Source organism: Anguilla anguilla, chromosome 10 (genome assembly GCF_013347855.1).
Source record: "Anguilla anguilla isolate fAngAng1 chromosome 10, fAngAng1.pri, whole genome shotgun sequence".
Taxonomy (NCBI): domain Eukaryota; kingdom Metazoa; phylum Chordata; class Actinopteri; order Anguilliformes; family Anguillidae; genus Anguilla; species Anguilla anguilla.
The window spans coordinates 20281570-20297254 of record NC_049210.1 but is presented as its reverse complement, the minus strand read 5'-3'; the positions used below and the strand labels follow the sequence as shown (position 1 = coordinate 20297254).

General features: G+C 47.7%; 1 protein-coding gene across 5 annotated transcripts in view; it reads left to right on the top strand.

Annotated features, from left to right (window-relative positions):
• Positions 1-15685, top strand: part of cfap77 (cilia and flagella associated protein 77) — a 45005-nt gene that overhangs the window by 16898 nt on the left and 12422 nt on the right. For all 5 annotated transcript variants that reach the window (XM_035379074.1, XM_035379070.1, XM_035379072.1 and 2 more), the window contains exons 3-4: positions 11473-11572; positions 13289-13529. In XM_035379074.1, the coding sequence (XP_035234965.1) occupies positions 11473-11572; positions 13289-13529 (341 nt within the window). The remainder of the gene's footprint in view (positions 1-11472; positions 11573-13288; positions 13530-15685) is intronic.

Here is a 15685-nt window from a genome sequence, read left to right as displayed (position 1 = left end):
ATCTCAATAAACAGCCAGGTTGTGCAAGGGAAGCGAATTAGAGACAAAAGGAGAGATGGATTGGGGGAGGGGGGCCTTCTGCATGGACTTGAAGAATTATCTGTGTGTATGCATGGGGGGGGGGGGGGGTGTGAGGGGAATGGGTAGTTGTAGGGGTTGCATGGATTGTACAATGCACTTCTGAGTTTGTAACTTCTTGAGTTATTCACAATTTTTTAAAGAGGCTGAACATTTTTTTCTGGTTTGGGGTGGGGGGGTGTATTCTTCTGAATGTGCTGGCGGGAGGGATGATGGGAAGGCTTTGATCGTGGGAAAAGCATGCGGTAAAAACAGATGAAGTGGCACCAGACTCATGTCCTCACCAGTACAGCAAAATAAGTAATAAATAACAAAGGTGATGCTGCTGGTTTTGGCCTGTCAGCACTTTGCCCTAATCCTTATGAATACACAGCAGAATGAGCTGACAGCGCCCTGTCAATTTATACTGTACTTTTTTCATTTTCCACATTGCTGTGCTGAAATAATGTTTTCTGATCATCATAAAGTGCAAAATTAATCCTTATGCAGCAGCCAAATGCTACATTAGTTTTAAATATTATGATACGGGGTCTCTATTTACATATATGAATATGTATACAGTGTATATACAAAGATTAATAATAATGATGAATAAAATGGAAATTGCGGGGATCAAATAGAACTACTTGTTAGGGCTTTGCTGGTGTTCTTGGATTAAAATGGAACGAGGGCTTTATGTGATCTGAATGCCAAAACGTACATAAGCTGCTGTAAGCAGCCCTGTACAAAGGACTTTCGCACGGTGGATGGGTGGACCGTTCCCTGCCCTGCCTCAGCAGCACACCTGCCTCTACATAATGGCTGACAGGGTGAATAAAGACTCTGTCATCGAGACTGACACTGAGAACTGCTTCTCGCGGACCCAGCTACGCAGAGGGACTCAGTGCATGCGCAGCAGACAACAGCCCTCCATTTCACTCACCTCCCACACACGCACAGACACACACTCATGCTCACATACTGTATGCGCATACAAAGCTCAGACAGAGTGAGAATCTTAATGTCATTATTGTAACTTGCTTTGCAGGGTGCTGACTATAACAGCAGAATTAAGAAAGAACATTCAGGCAATCCTTAAGTAGCACTCACACAAACACTTGTGCACATAGGTAAGCGCGCATACGTGTACATGTGAATGCGCACAACGCACAGGCATGCACGCTTGCACGCACAAGTTCGCGCTATAACAGAGACGCATACAAGCAGTTATACATGCATTCAGACACGTGGAATGCACCGTGCTGAGTTTTGTCTGCAGTTGATTGGAGGCAAGATTAGGTTTAAGACATTTAAGCCTGGAGTCTCTGTGATGCTGGTGGACCTGCTGTCCCCAGCTCAGGCACCAGATGGCGCTGTGCTCTTGGAGCCAGCAGATAATTAATCGGGACAGATCGGCTTGCATTATATCCCATTATCTTCTAATTACTCTTCTGCAAAGTGCTTATCTTCGAGTTTGTGTAGAAGGATCGTGCTGCGAAGCCAACCCCCCCTTCTGTAGCTGGGTGTTGAGGGAACCAAGCAGTCTTGGCTCAGCATACCCTCTGAAAGAGAGGATTACTCTCTAGTCTCCAAGGGGGAGAGGAGGGGGTGCGGCCTGGTGGATTTCAAAGGCTTCTTCTCAAGTACCTGTTTTTCACTGCAGTGCTGGGGCACTAGCACAAGCGGTGGGGCTAGTGTTAGCGTTAGTGCTAGTGTTAGCAGTGGTGGCGCGGTTAGTTAATAAACCTTTATTACCCCTAATGGGGAAACTGGATTGTTTTTCATGTCATGCTATACAAATAAAGCAATTTTATAAGCATTTACCTCACAAATACAGCGCTGTATATAGTATTAGAAACGGGGCGAGGGACAGGGATGGTTTCAGTGCTAGCACCAGGCGCTCAGCTGAGTTTTCCAGCACGACCAGGTTGTGTTTCTGCTGGGGCATGACTCTGTGGCATAGGGGGCTCTATGAACAGGAAGTCATTTTTAAAAGCTGCTCATTTTTGTTGTTATGTCTTCGCCTGATGTGGTAGGAAAAAAAGAACTAAAATATGCTAGCTTTGTAGCTAAAGCTATGTTCAAGAAATGGTATAAAGAGAAAGAAAAGAGAAATTCCAAGCATTACCACTGGCAGTGCAAACCATCCTGGCATAATAATGGAAAGCAGGTATTAGAGGTCACGGCCTCGTGAGAAGCCTTTGCGAGTAAAGAAATGTACGGGGAGTTTCATTGTTCATGAGGTAAACTGATACTCCTCTCCAGTGAGTCTTAAAGTACAGTTGCCTTCCATTGTAGCTTGTGCTGTGCTTCCACCACGCCCCCATGGATGGTACTGCACTTTCTCCTTGTTAGGGTTGAACAGCTTTTGGTTCCAAGTACCATATAACAGCCAGCTATCCATAGGTGGTCTGGAATAGATACTCAAAGCAATGAATTGTCCAAGTTGAGCTTTAGGCTGCATTCAGACCAGATCAGGCAATGCGGCACCTTCCCAGAGGGTTGTGCGGAGGTGTGGGCGTGTCACTACATGGCCCATTTGTGTGATGTCATGTTGTGAACTTTAACCCCCCCCCCCCCATTTCCTGTCCGCTAACTCAAACAAATGGACACAAACCGAAGGAAGCTTCTTGCTATCGTTATTTTGCAGCATAGACTGCAAGCCAGACGCAGACATCGAAGCTGGGTACACAAAATAAACCAAGCCATATTTCAGTCTCTCTTCCATATCTTCACAGTGGCTCGGTAAACAGCGGAATGCTACGTGGTAATTTAAACAAGGCTCTTCTTCCTGTGGGCGTCTTCCACTCTGATCGCCGGCTTACGTGATTGGCCACCGCAGCGTGACGTCGGGTTGCGTTACGGCAAATGTTGTTTCTGGTTCTACTTTCTTCCCGCACGGCGGCTGCGGTTTTTTTCTGCACCCCATGCGGTCCCCACTGCCGCAGCCTAAACGCACTACCCCCATTCAAATGAACGGGAGGACTGCCGTCGTTCCCGCATTGCCTGATCTGGTCTGAATGCAGCCGTAGTTTCAAACACTGTGAGATATATCAAACCCTGACCATTTGTTACTATAATAATCATAAATATAAGTGAAACAGCAACAATAAATTAAATTAACATACAATGACCTAATGCTAATGCTAATAATAATGGTAACAACATCATAATAATAATAATAATTTAATTTAAAAAATAAATAATAATAATAACAACAACAACAACAACAACAACAACAACAACAATAATAATAATAATAATAATAATAATTATTATTATTATTATTATTCACAACTTTAAAAAAATAATAATATCATGGTTTTGATCATTATTATTATGATAAAAATCATTACATTATTATAAAATGATTTTTATCATGAAAGCAACAAAGTTCAAATAATTCCCATGGCAGGAGGATTGGTTGCCTGGAGTCTGTTCTTATTGTGTAATTAACATTTTAACCAATCAGTGGTGTGACCATTCAGTGGGGTGCCAGTCATAATTAAACGTCAGGTGAATATTCACACCAAACAGATGCACTGAGTCAGACCTGCAGCAATGGGCACTTCAGATGCAAGAAAAAAAGTGTTTTTTTTTCTTGCAGGGTCTTTAAAAACAGGGTCTTTAAAACCTAAATGTTTAGCCATTTCTGATTACCTTAGGCAAGGCATTTCATGGCCAATACAGTAAAGGTCCAGTCTCCCCTTGTATTTCCTTGCTAATGGAAGACTAACTTAGCTGATCTGAGGTACCTCTCTAGGTTATAGGGTATCACAAGTTTGACTATGTACAGTAGCTAAGTAGAGTCAAGTAGAGCAGAAGTGATCTTTAAAACCTTAGAATAAATTCAATACAGAATCTTTTTTTAGTGCCAGATAAATGTTTCACTTCTGACTTGGAGCTGTTGAGTTGGGCCTTAGTACAGCAGTCTAGCCTATAAGATTTTGATGACTTTGTATCACTGACAGACAAAAAGTATCCCAATTTATCAATGTCTTCATTAGCAAACCTTAGTAACATTAAAAATATGTCATATTACAAATATGTCTCAGAAAGCAAGGGTCAAAAACAACAGCAGGGGATTTTTTACTCGTAGGATACTTTGGAACTAAATCACCAAACATAGAGCCCAGCAAAATAAAGTCAGGCTTAGGATCCAGAATCAGAATGTTTTTTTTTTTTGTTTGTCTAAAATTATTTTGACAGGAGCTGTCCTGATTAGACCTGTTCAACAGCACTGGCAGCTTGGGACAGTGAAAATAGTTTCTTTGAATGGATCCCTCTGAATTCTATGAATGTCATTGCATGGTTATGAAGATTTGCTTAAGTGCCCTTGTAGGAATTACATCTAAGCAACACGTGGGGGAGTTCATATGCATTACCATTTCAAAGAATTCATCAGCCGTAATCGAATTTATTCCAATTTTGCATTTCTAAAACCCGGACTGACAGAAATCTCAGTGGGGGATCCGATTTCTGATGTTGTCAGTTTTTGTAGTGAAGATACCCAAGAACTTGATTTGGAAAATTAAAGACTAGCACTCAGAGATGACTGTACAGATTTATCAGCCGCCTTAAAAAGTACTCAGTTGTTACTAATTTTAGATCATAGGCTTGAGAAATTGTTTTGTTTTTTTTTCTTCTGGTGATTCTAAGGTCGTTGTTGAATTTGAGAATCCTATCTTTCCTTGAACAGAAATCAATATTAAGTTTGGAAGACTTCCACATTCACTGTGTCTTCCTACTCTCTTCCACACTTTATTTCGCAAATATATTCATTTATTCAGGGGCTCATTCCATTTAACCTTGAAAGGAGATACACAATCAAGGGATACACCTGCCTTAATTCTGATAACTAATACAACTGTTTGAGCAGTTTTAGAATAGGGCCAGTAGAATGTTTATGGTTAAACATTTTGTGCCACACAAAATAATAAATAGGGGAGACAAAGTTTTTTTCTGCTGATAGTGAGCTCTAAAGGGGATACTTAGATGATATTTGATCTAAAATTATTTGATTTCCCTTACTCAACTGGAGGAGGAACTCGGCCTAGCTCCCAGCATGCTCGCTGATACCTGGGCGCCCACAACCCAGCGCCTCAGGCCACAGTCCTCCACCTCACCTGGGTGTGGCTCAGGTAGTTTCTGACAATCGTTTCCGATTTGTTCTAGAACCAAGAATAAAACTGCTCCACTGTGGTGTCATATTGACTCCATGTCTTTTTGCTGGTCTGTATTGGCTCTTAAGTGAACCTGATGAGATGTTAGCCAAGCAGACGCACACATAAATACATGTACATACATACACACCTACTTGCATGGGCACATCCACACACACATACCACACCTGCATACCTATACTGTGGCTCAGGCTGACCAGCCGTAAATCACGTGCCCATTTTGTCAACGGACGGACGGAGTGTAGCACAGTGGGTAAGGAACTGGGCTTGTAACCGAAAGGTCGCAGGTTCGATTCCCGGGTAAGGACACTGCCGTTGTACCCTTGAGCAAGGTACTTAACCGGAATTGCTTCAGTATATATCCAGCTGTATAAATGGATACAATGTAAAATGCTATGTAAAAAGCTGTGTAAGTCGCTCTGGATAAGAGCGTCTGCTAAATTCCTGTAATGTAATGTAATAATGTAATGTCAACCAATCCCCGGAGCCGTAGACCTGCACAGTGTGGGCGTGTATATGCAAATGATAGCAGCTGAACACAGAAGCTGTGCAAGGGGCGAAAGTGACTCGTCTGACAAACTGCAGAAGTGGGAGGGGCTTGTAGGGAAGCGATGCAGAGGTGGGGGGAGGGTGTGGGGTGGAGCATATCAGGGCTGAAGTAATTTGCTCTTAATCACCATTGTCCTCGTGGAATACATGACCACATGCCCCCCACCATCGCGCCATCCAGTGTGTCTGAGAGAAATGCCATGGCTGTAATTTGAATGCATAGAAAAGACTATCAATACTCATTATGAAAACAGAATCCGACTAAAGCATGCATGTGTGCCTGTGTGTGTGCTAGTGCTTGTGTGTATCACATTTGAGCGTGTGTGTGTGTGTGTGTGTGTATCACATTTGAGTATGTGTGCCTGTGTGTGTGCTAGTGCTTGTGTGTATCACATTTGAATATGTGTGTGTGTGTGTGTGCTAGTGCTTGTGTGTATCACATTTGAGTATGTGTGTCTGTGCTAGTGCTTGTGTGTATCACATTTGAGTGTGTGTGTCTGTGTGTGTGCTAGTGCTTGTGTGTATCACATTTGAGCATGTGTGTCTGTGTGTGTGTGCTTGTGTGTATCACATTTGAGCATGTGTGTCTGTGTGTGTGCTTGTGCTTGTGTGTATCACATTTGAGCATGTGTGTCTGTGTGTGTGCTTGTGCTTGTGTGTATCACATTTGAGCATGTGTGTCTGTGTGTGTGCTTGTGCTTGTGTGTATCACATTTGAGCATGTGTGTCTGTGCTAGGTGAGGATTTGTGTGTCTGCATGCATTATAGCACATTTTTGTACGCATTCCAGTGCGTGTGTGTGTGTGTGCGTTTTTGTGTATACTGTATGTGTGTGCAGGTATAATTTTGTTTGCATACCTGCAGAATGTGCATGAGTGTGTGTGCGTGTAGGCCTGAGTGTTTTCATGCATTAAGGTTTGTGAGCTAGCGTGAGCTTGCGCGTGCGCATAAGAGCGTGTGTGCCTCAGAGCGAGGGTGTGTGTGTGTGCGTGTGTGCGTGCGTGCGTGTGCGTGCGTGCGTGCGTGCGTGTGTGTGCGTGTGTGTGTGTGGGAGAGACGGTCCACGGGACCGCAGAAATGAGCGGCGGGGTCAGATGGGGCTAATCCCCGCGAGTTTGGAAAATCCGAAGAGTACACAGGAGCCCCGCCGAATGAGAGAGGATGAAACGAAGGAGAAAGGGCGAGAGCGAGGGAGAGGGAGAGGAGGGACGAGGGAGACGATGATGCGAGGGATGATTATGTCCCCTCATTCTCCGGCCCATTGTGACTGTGTGAATAATCCGCTCCCGGTGACCTGTCCCAGGAAGCCCCCCCGAAAGAACAGCGCCTTTCCCCCCCCCCCTTCCTCAGACTGGTTAATTAAAGCACAATGGCGGAGCAGATCGTCAGTAAATGAGAGCAGAAAGGAGCTTTTGCTCGACATAATCTCCCCTTTGTAGGGAAAAAGCATTTGCCTTTTTTTCTCCCCTCCTTTTCAGCGACTGCGGCTCCTGTGCCGTTAAAAAGCCTTGCTGAAAGCAGCCCGCGCGAAAACGAGCGGAGGGCCCGGAGGAGGACCGAGGCGTCCCGCGCGTCCCCCCCGCGAACGGGCGCGTCCCGCAAAGCGGCCCGCAGATTCAAAAATAACCGCGGGGGATTAAAGGCGGGGCCTGAGGTGGGCGCGCTGACGCGCTGGAGCTGAGGAGTGAGGCTCTGAGAGTTCATCTGAGAAAAACTCACTCCTCTCACTCCTGGTCCTGAGCCGGAGTCCAGGGGGGAGGAGGGCTGTCAGAAACGCAAGATGGCCGACATCCCTGCGCGGTGTCGTCGCTGAGGGTCCCACCCTTTTCCGCAGCCGGGCTTTGGGCGCGTCTGACGCCGTAGCCGTGGCGAGGAGGGCCCCCCGGGGCGTCGGAGGCCGCGGCGCCCGCCGACGAGGTCGTCCGACAGAGCCTCGTTTGAGCAGGTGCGTGTAGGGCTCCCCAGCGACGGACCCGGAGATGTGTATAACAGCAGTCAAAAGCGAGGTTTACACAGAAAAACAAGTAGCTGCTCGCAAGTGTAGCCGGACGCCAAGGAGATGTGTTTGACCAGGTGCGTGGGGGTGGACGTTCGGACTCAGAATAGCTACACGTCATCGAAAGAAACCGTCGAAAGAAAGAAGGAAGGAAAGAAAGAAAGAAAGAAAAGAGGAGCTTGAACTCCTGAAGGGATGGCGGAGTGGCAGCGCTTTCTTTGCCTCCCGCGTCGGCTCCTGTTCCGTGAAAGCGCACAAAAGCGCTGCCGTCTAACGAAGCGGCAGCTCGCCCACCTGCGTCTCGTCCCCCCCCCCCCCCGCACGCCACGCCGGACGAGCCTGACGAGAGCAGGCAGCAGGCAGCGGGCCCGGCGCTCTGACTGACACACGCCCCCTCACCTCCCGGTGCCGTCGCTCATTAAAACCTGGTCCGCATCAGAAGGCGTGCTCTCCAGCGCTCAGGTAACGGGATCAAGCAGCACCCCCCCCCCGTCGTCCCATTTCACTCTTTCGGGCATTTGATGTCCTCACTTTCCCTCACTCACTTTGGCTCAGGCAACCGTCCCTCTCTAAAAAACGTCAGTTTGTTAGGTAAAAACCAGGATGGAAGAGGTGCATCACTTGTTTCCTGTTCCTACCCCACCCCACGCTGCTCCGCCCTGCCCCATGCACCTGCAGCAAGGTGTGGCAGTGTGAGAGCATGAAAATAGCAGTAGCTCCATGAATCACAAAGTTGGTGTAAAAGATGAGACTGCTCTGAACTCATATTTGTAGAACATTGCAGATATAGCAGCTAGGAAGTCAACTGCATGCAACCTCCATGCTGTGGCCAATTATCTGCTTTCACTCATTACAGTATACTGTATAAGCCCACCTCCATCCCTGTGGAGCCACAATCCCCACCCAATACAACACACCCAGGGAGCCCCTGAGGAGAGTCGCAAAACATAACGAACTGCTCAGAGTGAACTTCCTGTTCAACAGGCACTGGTGCTGGGAAGTTGGGTTCTTTAAAATGAGTCCGTACACTCAAGTCAATACGTCGAATCAAATTTTTTTGAGTCATTCGAGTTATTTTCTCCTACTTAAAAAAAAACCGCTTTGACAAATCTACTATTTACTACGTTTTATTTCTGCCTGTGTGGCTGCAGCTCGAGTCGCTCGCAGCCCGTGGCAAGATGTGGGTGCGCCATACAATGTGTTGTAACAGTTAGCAGTTAGAAGAGACTGTATTTCTTTTCCTGCTTAGTTGCTGCATCTTTAAAAAGATGTGTGCTCTTTTAGCAGCGACATAGGTGTCTTTATTCAGTATGCAAGGGGGGTCTTTCACAATGTTTCTCTGTTCAATAACTATCTACACAAAAGCTACTACTTAGCACAATGTTTTTAGCAACTGTAACCACATTCATTCTGCAATATCAGTCCTGCTGTGTTGCCTAGGACTCTGGGAATGTTGGTGGCGCTAACTCTGTATCAGCAGCAGTCGCTACAGTATGAAAAAGGCTATCGATGGTGATGAGGTCCCTGCGGTGTATAGTTGCGTAAAAAGTTAGACAGCAGCTGGTCTTTTTGAATGCCAATTTGCAAATGATGTATATATTGGCTACGTAGCCTACATTTTTTGGTGTAACCATTTGAAATCCCTGACAGGTTTTGTATTTTTATTTTGTTTATTTTCCTGTTTATATTTTTATTTTATTTTTATTCTTTATTCACATTATTACTGACTGTAATTGCTTGGTTGTTGATCTTGCCATAGGCTACCTTTATTATATTTTCAACTCTGATTTGATCCATATTTTATATTCATATATTTCATATAGTCCTACATCATTTAATTGTTAAATATCAATTGCAAATACGATTTAAAATTGAACTGCTCTGATCTGTTTGAATTACTGTATATAATGAAGGACAATGGCAGTTTCTAAGGAAAAGCAAAATAATAACCTGCTATGATGCCTCCATTGGTTTTTGTATAGCGAAATAGCCTAATTGTTTTTTTCAATCAAATGAGGGTAATATGCCATCATAGCATTGGTCGAATTATCATCATCATTGTCATTAACGTCATTATAAACATCCGTGACATTATTTTTCAAAAACCGAAACACTTCTTTCGGCGAACATATCATTTCCTATTTCTTTTCGTGTCCTTCCTCTTTCAGTAGGCTACTTTTCAAGTTTTCGTTCCAACTGAATGTTTCAGCACATTTTATTTATTGAGTCTTTCAGTACATTCAGTAAATTTCGTACAACTTGTTCCTTTCAGACTTTCTGTAGATGAACGAATTGAATCAAACGAACGAAAGACCAGTCTGACGCACTTGTACTCTAGCACAGTCAGTAGTAGGCCTGCTCAAACGATTTTGTATCAATAATTTAATGGCATAAATAGTATTTCCAATGCCTGAGGTGCAAATATGAAAAAAAAATCCCCTTTGTATAGTGATTGCAAGTATGCCAGATGCTTACACTTTGATGATTTAGTGAAATGTCTTGTCATTATGAGTTCAGATCTTTTGGCGATTTGAATCAGTCCAGGAGCTTGAGTTTAGTTTCAGTATGTACCACTGACAGTTCGGTATGTCCCGAGTTTAAAAGTGAATTGTTCAAAAATATTTGTAGGTTCAGTTTGGAACAACACAAACAGGCACAACACGCTGCCTGTTGAATAAGCCCATGCCGTTGCAATGCAGAGTGCGGCTCTCTTGATTGGATCAAACGAGTCACCGATGAGCAGCTCTGAGCGATTCGATTGGTTCGCAGGAGTCAGAGACTGACAGTAGGCGGGTGGCAGCAGCGCCAGCTGCGGGGTTTGCGAAGCCTCTTTTTCCGAGTCGCCGGGGAGGAGATTCACTGTATTCCCGCCCTGTCAACCTGTAAGTGATTCAGCGGTCACGAGTCACGAGTCACAGCTGACAAGCGCCAGCTGGAGGGACAGAAGGCTTCAATACTGTGTCAGCTACACCGCCGTGTTGGCGACAGCCAGCATTCATAAAATAAAATAAAAAAATTCATCTGGGTCTTGTTTTGAACATACTTATGCTAATTAGTGCTTTTTAAGTGTTTTGCATAATTAAACATTTAGATTAAGTTCACCCCCCCCCCCCATTCCTCCCTCAGTCCCACCAGGCTCAAGTCTTAGAGAAAGAGAAAAAGTCTCAAAGCAGCTGACAAGTAATCTTGGCACATTAACCGTCTCGTCTCGTCTTTCTGGGAAAAGAAATACGGTCTGCGAAATGCAATCACGGGCCCAGCTTTGCGGCGTGTCCTACCGCGGTTGTCAGAGCGGACACGTTCTTTTCGGTGCCCCTCTCCCCCCTGAATAAGAAAACTAAAATAAATCAGTGGGTCAGACTGGATGGAAGGTGATGTTAAACACGAGAGAGTGATTTTAAAGATTTATACTGATCAAAATAAAATGAGCATTTGTGCAAGCCTGGGTAACAGTTCTTTATGTTCTGTTCTTTTTTGTCTGTGTGTTCTTTTATTCGGCGCACGCTTATGACATCATAGAAGAGAGTGCAGTTCAGAGGGCAGAGTACCCTGTCTTTACCGCTTTAGATGTTGCAGCTGAATACTGGACCCATTCTGTGTGCCTGAGTCACTCTCTGCTAAAATACACCCCCCATCCCCCTCTGCTAAAACACCTGTCCCTCCCCTCCTCTTTATCCCTCTCTGCAGCCCGCCCTGGGGAAGGCCCGGTCAAGGGGACTGTCCTTCCCGGGACCAGACTTTGTCTACGGGATGGCGACAAGCGTCAGGGACGGTGGCGTTCCGGAAGGTAACCCCCCCCCCCCCTTTTTTTTTCCTTGCCTGAATCCTCAGCTCAAGGTCATCTGTGGGCCTGAAGCCACAGTCTGTGCTGTTTGCATTGGCCATTGCATATGGAATCCCCAGACGTTTTCATGGAGCAGGTTTTATGAAGTTAGTTAGATGGTGCTGCGTTTGTGTGTGTGGGTGGGTTGAGTGTGTATGTGCACATATCGAGTGGTTGGGATGAGTGCGCGCCTGCCCATATGTGTTGAGTGGGTGGGGTGTTTGTCTGTGCAATGTTAGGTGGGGACATGTGTGGAAGTGGAAGAGACGGGAGCTCGGGCCTTCCTGTCAGCCGTGATGTCACATCCTGTTTCGACGTGTAACCATTCCCTCCAGGGAGACGGCCCTCTCTGTCACTCTCCCCAATGCTGGGAGACAAACTGCGCTTGGCTTCTGCCTCACCTCTCCCGGCTCCTTCCCTCGCTCCTGCCCCTTTTAATTACGCGCTTCCAGCGGCCCGCCAGCCCGCCCGAAAATGTCAAACTTTCCTCTCCGGCTCTCCCCCCCGTCAGCGTCGGCTCCGTCGCCCCTGCCTCCCGGACCTCCGAGGGCTGTCAGCCGCGAGCGGGCCCCACCTGCTTTAACACACGGCTCTCTCACAAGCCCAAACCCCCTTAAGATCTGTCACCGCTTAGCAGCGCAGAGAGAGAGAGAGAAAACAGCTGACAACCCACCCTTCTTATTTAAAAAAAAAAAAGATTGAAAGAATCGGGTTTCGATAACCGTGACAAGAGTGACAAAAGCGGGCTGGTGGCGGCGCTGGTAACGAGACCGGGGGAACACGCCTCCGTCTCGTCAACGAGACGGAAGTGACTGAGGAGCCCGAGCGGAGCGCGCTCCGGAGACGTCGCCGCGTCACGACTAATCAAAAAACCAGCCGAAGGGAGACGCGTGTAGCAGCGATCGCTTCACAGGAAAACCAGCTCCTTTAAACACTCTTTTTAAACGGTTATGAATGTTTTAAAAGAGAGAGTGTCGCGCCGGGACGCGCTGCATTCGCGTTACAGGGTGATGATTCTTTTTTAGCTTTGTTTGATTAAATGAACGTTAGCGGGCTGGACGACGGTGAGCTGCAGCGCTTTCTGAAGCTGGATTCTGCGGGCGGTGAAAGGCAGGTGTCCCGCAGGCCGGTGCCTAACTGACCTTGGTGTCGCCCAGAGAGGGAGGGTTCAGGAGGCAGGGTATCCCCTTCTTTGTTGTCCAATAGCAAGTCTTCCACAGTCGTGACTGGGCATCAGAGTTTGAGGAGATAAGAAAGAGATGAAACATTTGTTGGAAATAATAAATGTTTGTGTACAGTTGAAAGACCGCTTAGATGGAGATGTATTTTTCTTTCCTTCAAAAGTCACAAAAAGGGTAAAAAAACAGCATGTCTTCAGGGTGTGTAACTCAGTGAGCCGATTTATGAAGACGAGTCAGTCTACCTTGAATATGCTGCTCAGATGGAATTAAAATGTCATTTACTCCAAATCAGCTCGATAGCTTCACAAGAACCGACACTGAAAATTGATAAGAAAAAATTACTTGGTAACTTCACACTAAATGCTTTATTTTGCACAATGTATGATGCTATTTCCTTTTTTTTTGGCTACAATGCGTGTGCTCTGTTGACTTCTCTGGCTCCGCCCTCATCTTTGGCCCCTCCCACATCCCTGCTCCTTTCCCCGCCCTCTCATTGCAGCCATCTCCCACTGGCACTCCCACTCCCTGCCTGGCGGCCAGTCCAGTGCCCGTGCCAAGATGGGGGAGAAGGACTTTGTGGCGCTGAACCGGGAGGGGGTGAAGTCGGGCCTGGTGACGGCCAAGGAGCACTACCAGTACCGCGCCACCCACGACATCAGACGCTTGGTCCCGGCCAAAGCCGGCTCCAGACTGGCCGCGCCCCCCAGGATCCCCGACATGACTTTTGGCGTCCCCACGCGGTAAGTGCACCCCCCTGATCCTGATCCCACCTGCCCCAGGGCATTGTCCCCCCGCCCCCCATCACCGTAACTCCTGGAGCTTTGATCATTTGGCCACGCACCCTGCAGAAATACCCATACTAAACAAATCAAGAAATTACTGATGGAAATGAAATAAAAGACTTGCATGCTATGGGCAGGTATTCTCTAGAGTAAACCCAAATGGGTTCATACAGTTTATACTTTTAAAGGGTCAGAGGTCACGTAACAGGAAGTGGGCGTACGGTACCACATAACGGTAAGCGGGCTGAAGGGACCCCGGAATGACTGCTGTCGCCCCGCCGGCCGCCCCGCGCGTGCGCTCGCGTCCGCGGCGTGACGGGCGCGCGTCCTGACGCGCGACGCGATCGGAGAACGACGCGTACCGCGCGTTCCACGCGTCCCGCGATCGCACCGCGCCCGTCCGTCTCCGCGGAGCCCCCGCTCCGACGCCGCCGCCGACAGCCGCCGCGTTATTTATAGGCTTGAAGAGAGAACGAGTCGTCGAAATGATTCGAGGAAAAAAAAAAAACCCCGCGATGGCAGCGACATGAAAAAGCGGCGTCGTTTATTCTGTTCCGCACACCGAGGGAGCTGTTCGGCGGCTCGCGCGAGAGGGAAGAGAGACGCAGACAGGGGCGCGTAATTGTTAAATCGCTAATCCGGGGGAAACAAAGAGCCATTACCGCTTAGTAAGAACGAATGTCGACACTTAGCGCGGCGAAATTCGTCACGCGCATTTTTAAAGCGCGGCCTAATAGCCGTTTTCATACCGGGCGTCAGCGCTGATTGGGAGTTGCGGGTTTGCGTCCGCGCCCGGCGGCTCGGGGGCGTTCGTCTCCATTAAGCCCGGGCCCTCTTAGAGCCCTGACAGGCGGGGAGAGGCATCAGAGAGCCCTTCCTTCGCCCCCCTGACTCTGTGAGGGGCGATTCGGAGAGAGAGAGCTCACGCCGGCGCGCCACCGCGCGCTCCAGCGGCCGAGAAGCAAGCCGACGGCGAACGGCGAACGCGCTCCTCGCGAGAAACGGTTAGCGCCTCGGCCGTAACCGCCCCAGAAGGACAGGATTACCCGCGGCGGCCAGAGCACTGCAGCGTTACAGCGCATTACAGTGCATTACAGCTGCTGCTTTTCACCACTTGTCAATTAGGAAAAGCAGCAGTTAACCTAATGACCCAACGCACTTTGGAGGAGAGAACCCCCCCAATCAACAATCAGGTTGCAATGAGCGTTGCAGTCTGGGTATGATCGAGCATATCAAAATTAGGAGAAAAGGGGGGTTGTGAAAAATCCAAAAGATTTTACCGTGCTTTAAAGTAGAGATTTGTGATCAACATGAGCGGAGCTAGAATGTACTGTCATTTGCTTAGTGGATTTGCTGATCCAATCACAAGACTCTCTGCTCAGATCAGTGAATCACTGATAAAACATGATAGCTCCACCCAGTCGGGGGTTCGTGAAGCCTCGTTCTCCCAGCACTACTGTAGAATATGTAAATGGGCTGCATTTATATAGCGCTTTTATCCAAAGCGCTTTACAATTGATGCCTCTCATTCACAAATTCACACACACACACACATACTCACGGCTGCCATACAAGGTAGCAATCAGCTTGTTGGGAGCAATTTAGGGGTTAGGTGACTTGCTCCGGGACACTTCGATACGCCCAGGGCAGGGGAACGAACCGGCAACCCTCCGACTGCCAGACAACCGCTCTTACCTCCCTAGCTATGTCGCCCTCATATGTGAGTGTGCGCTCACTTGGGCCTGCACTTTCTTTCTTACTGCTGAGAGCAAAGCTCAGGGACGGACGTGTTTGAATTTGAATTGTCTTCACGTTCCTCTCCGGTCCTGCGACCCTCAACCAATGCCTGCTTTGAGAGGTGACCAGAAAACTGCGACCACGCCGTGGATGGCTGCAGGGCCAAACCGCGCGCCTCCTCGTCAACAGATCACACTAACCGCTGTCGATTTAGGCGTTTAGCTAAGAAGCCGGCTTTGAGGAGCGCTCCCTCCTTCCTTATCCGCAAACTTCAGGGAATCAGGCGGAGCGGCAGCGCAAACAGACAGCGATCCTTCAGAGGAGCTGCCACACATCCCCCAGCCGCCCCGCTCGAGGAGCAGCCTTCGTCCCCAGAC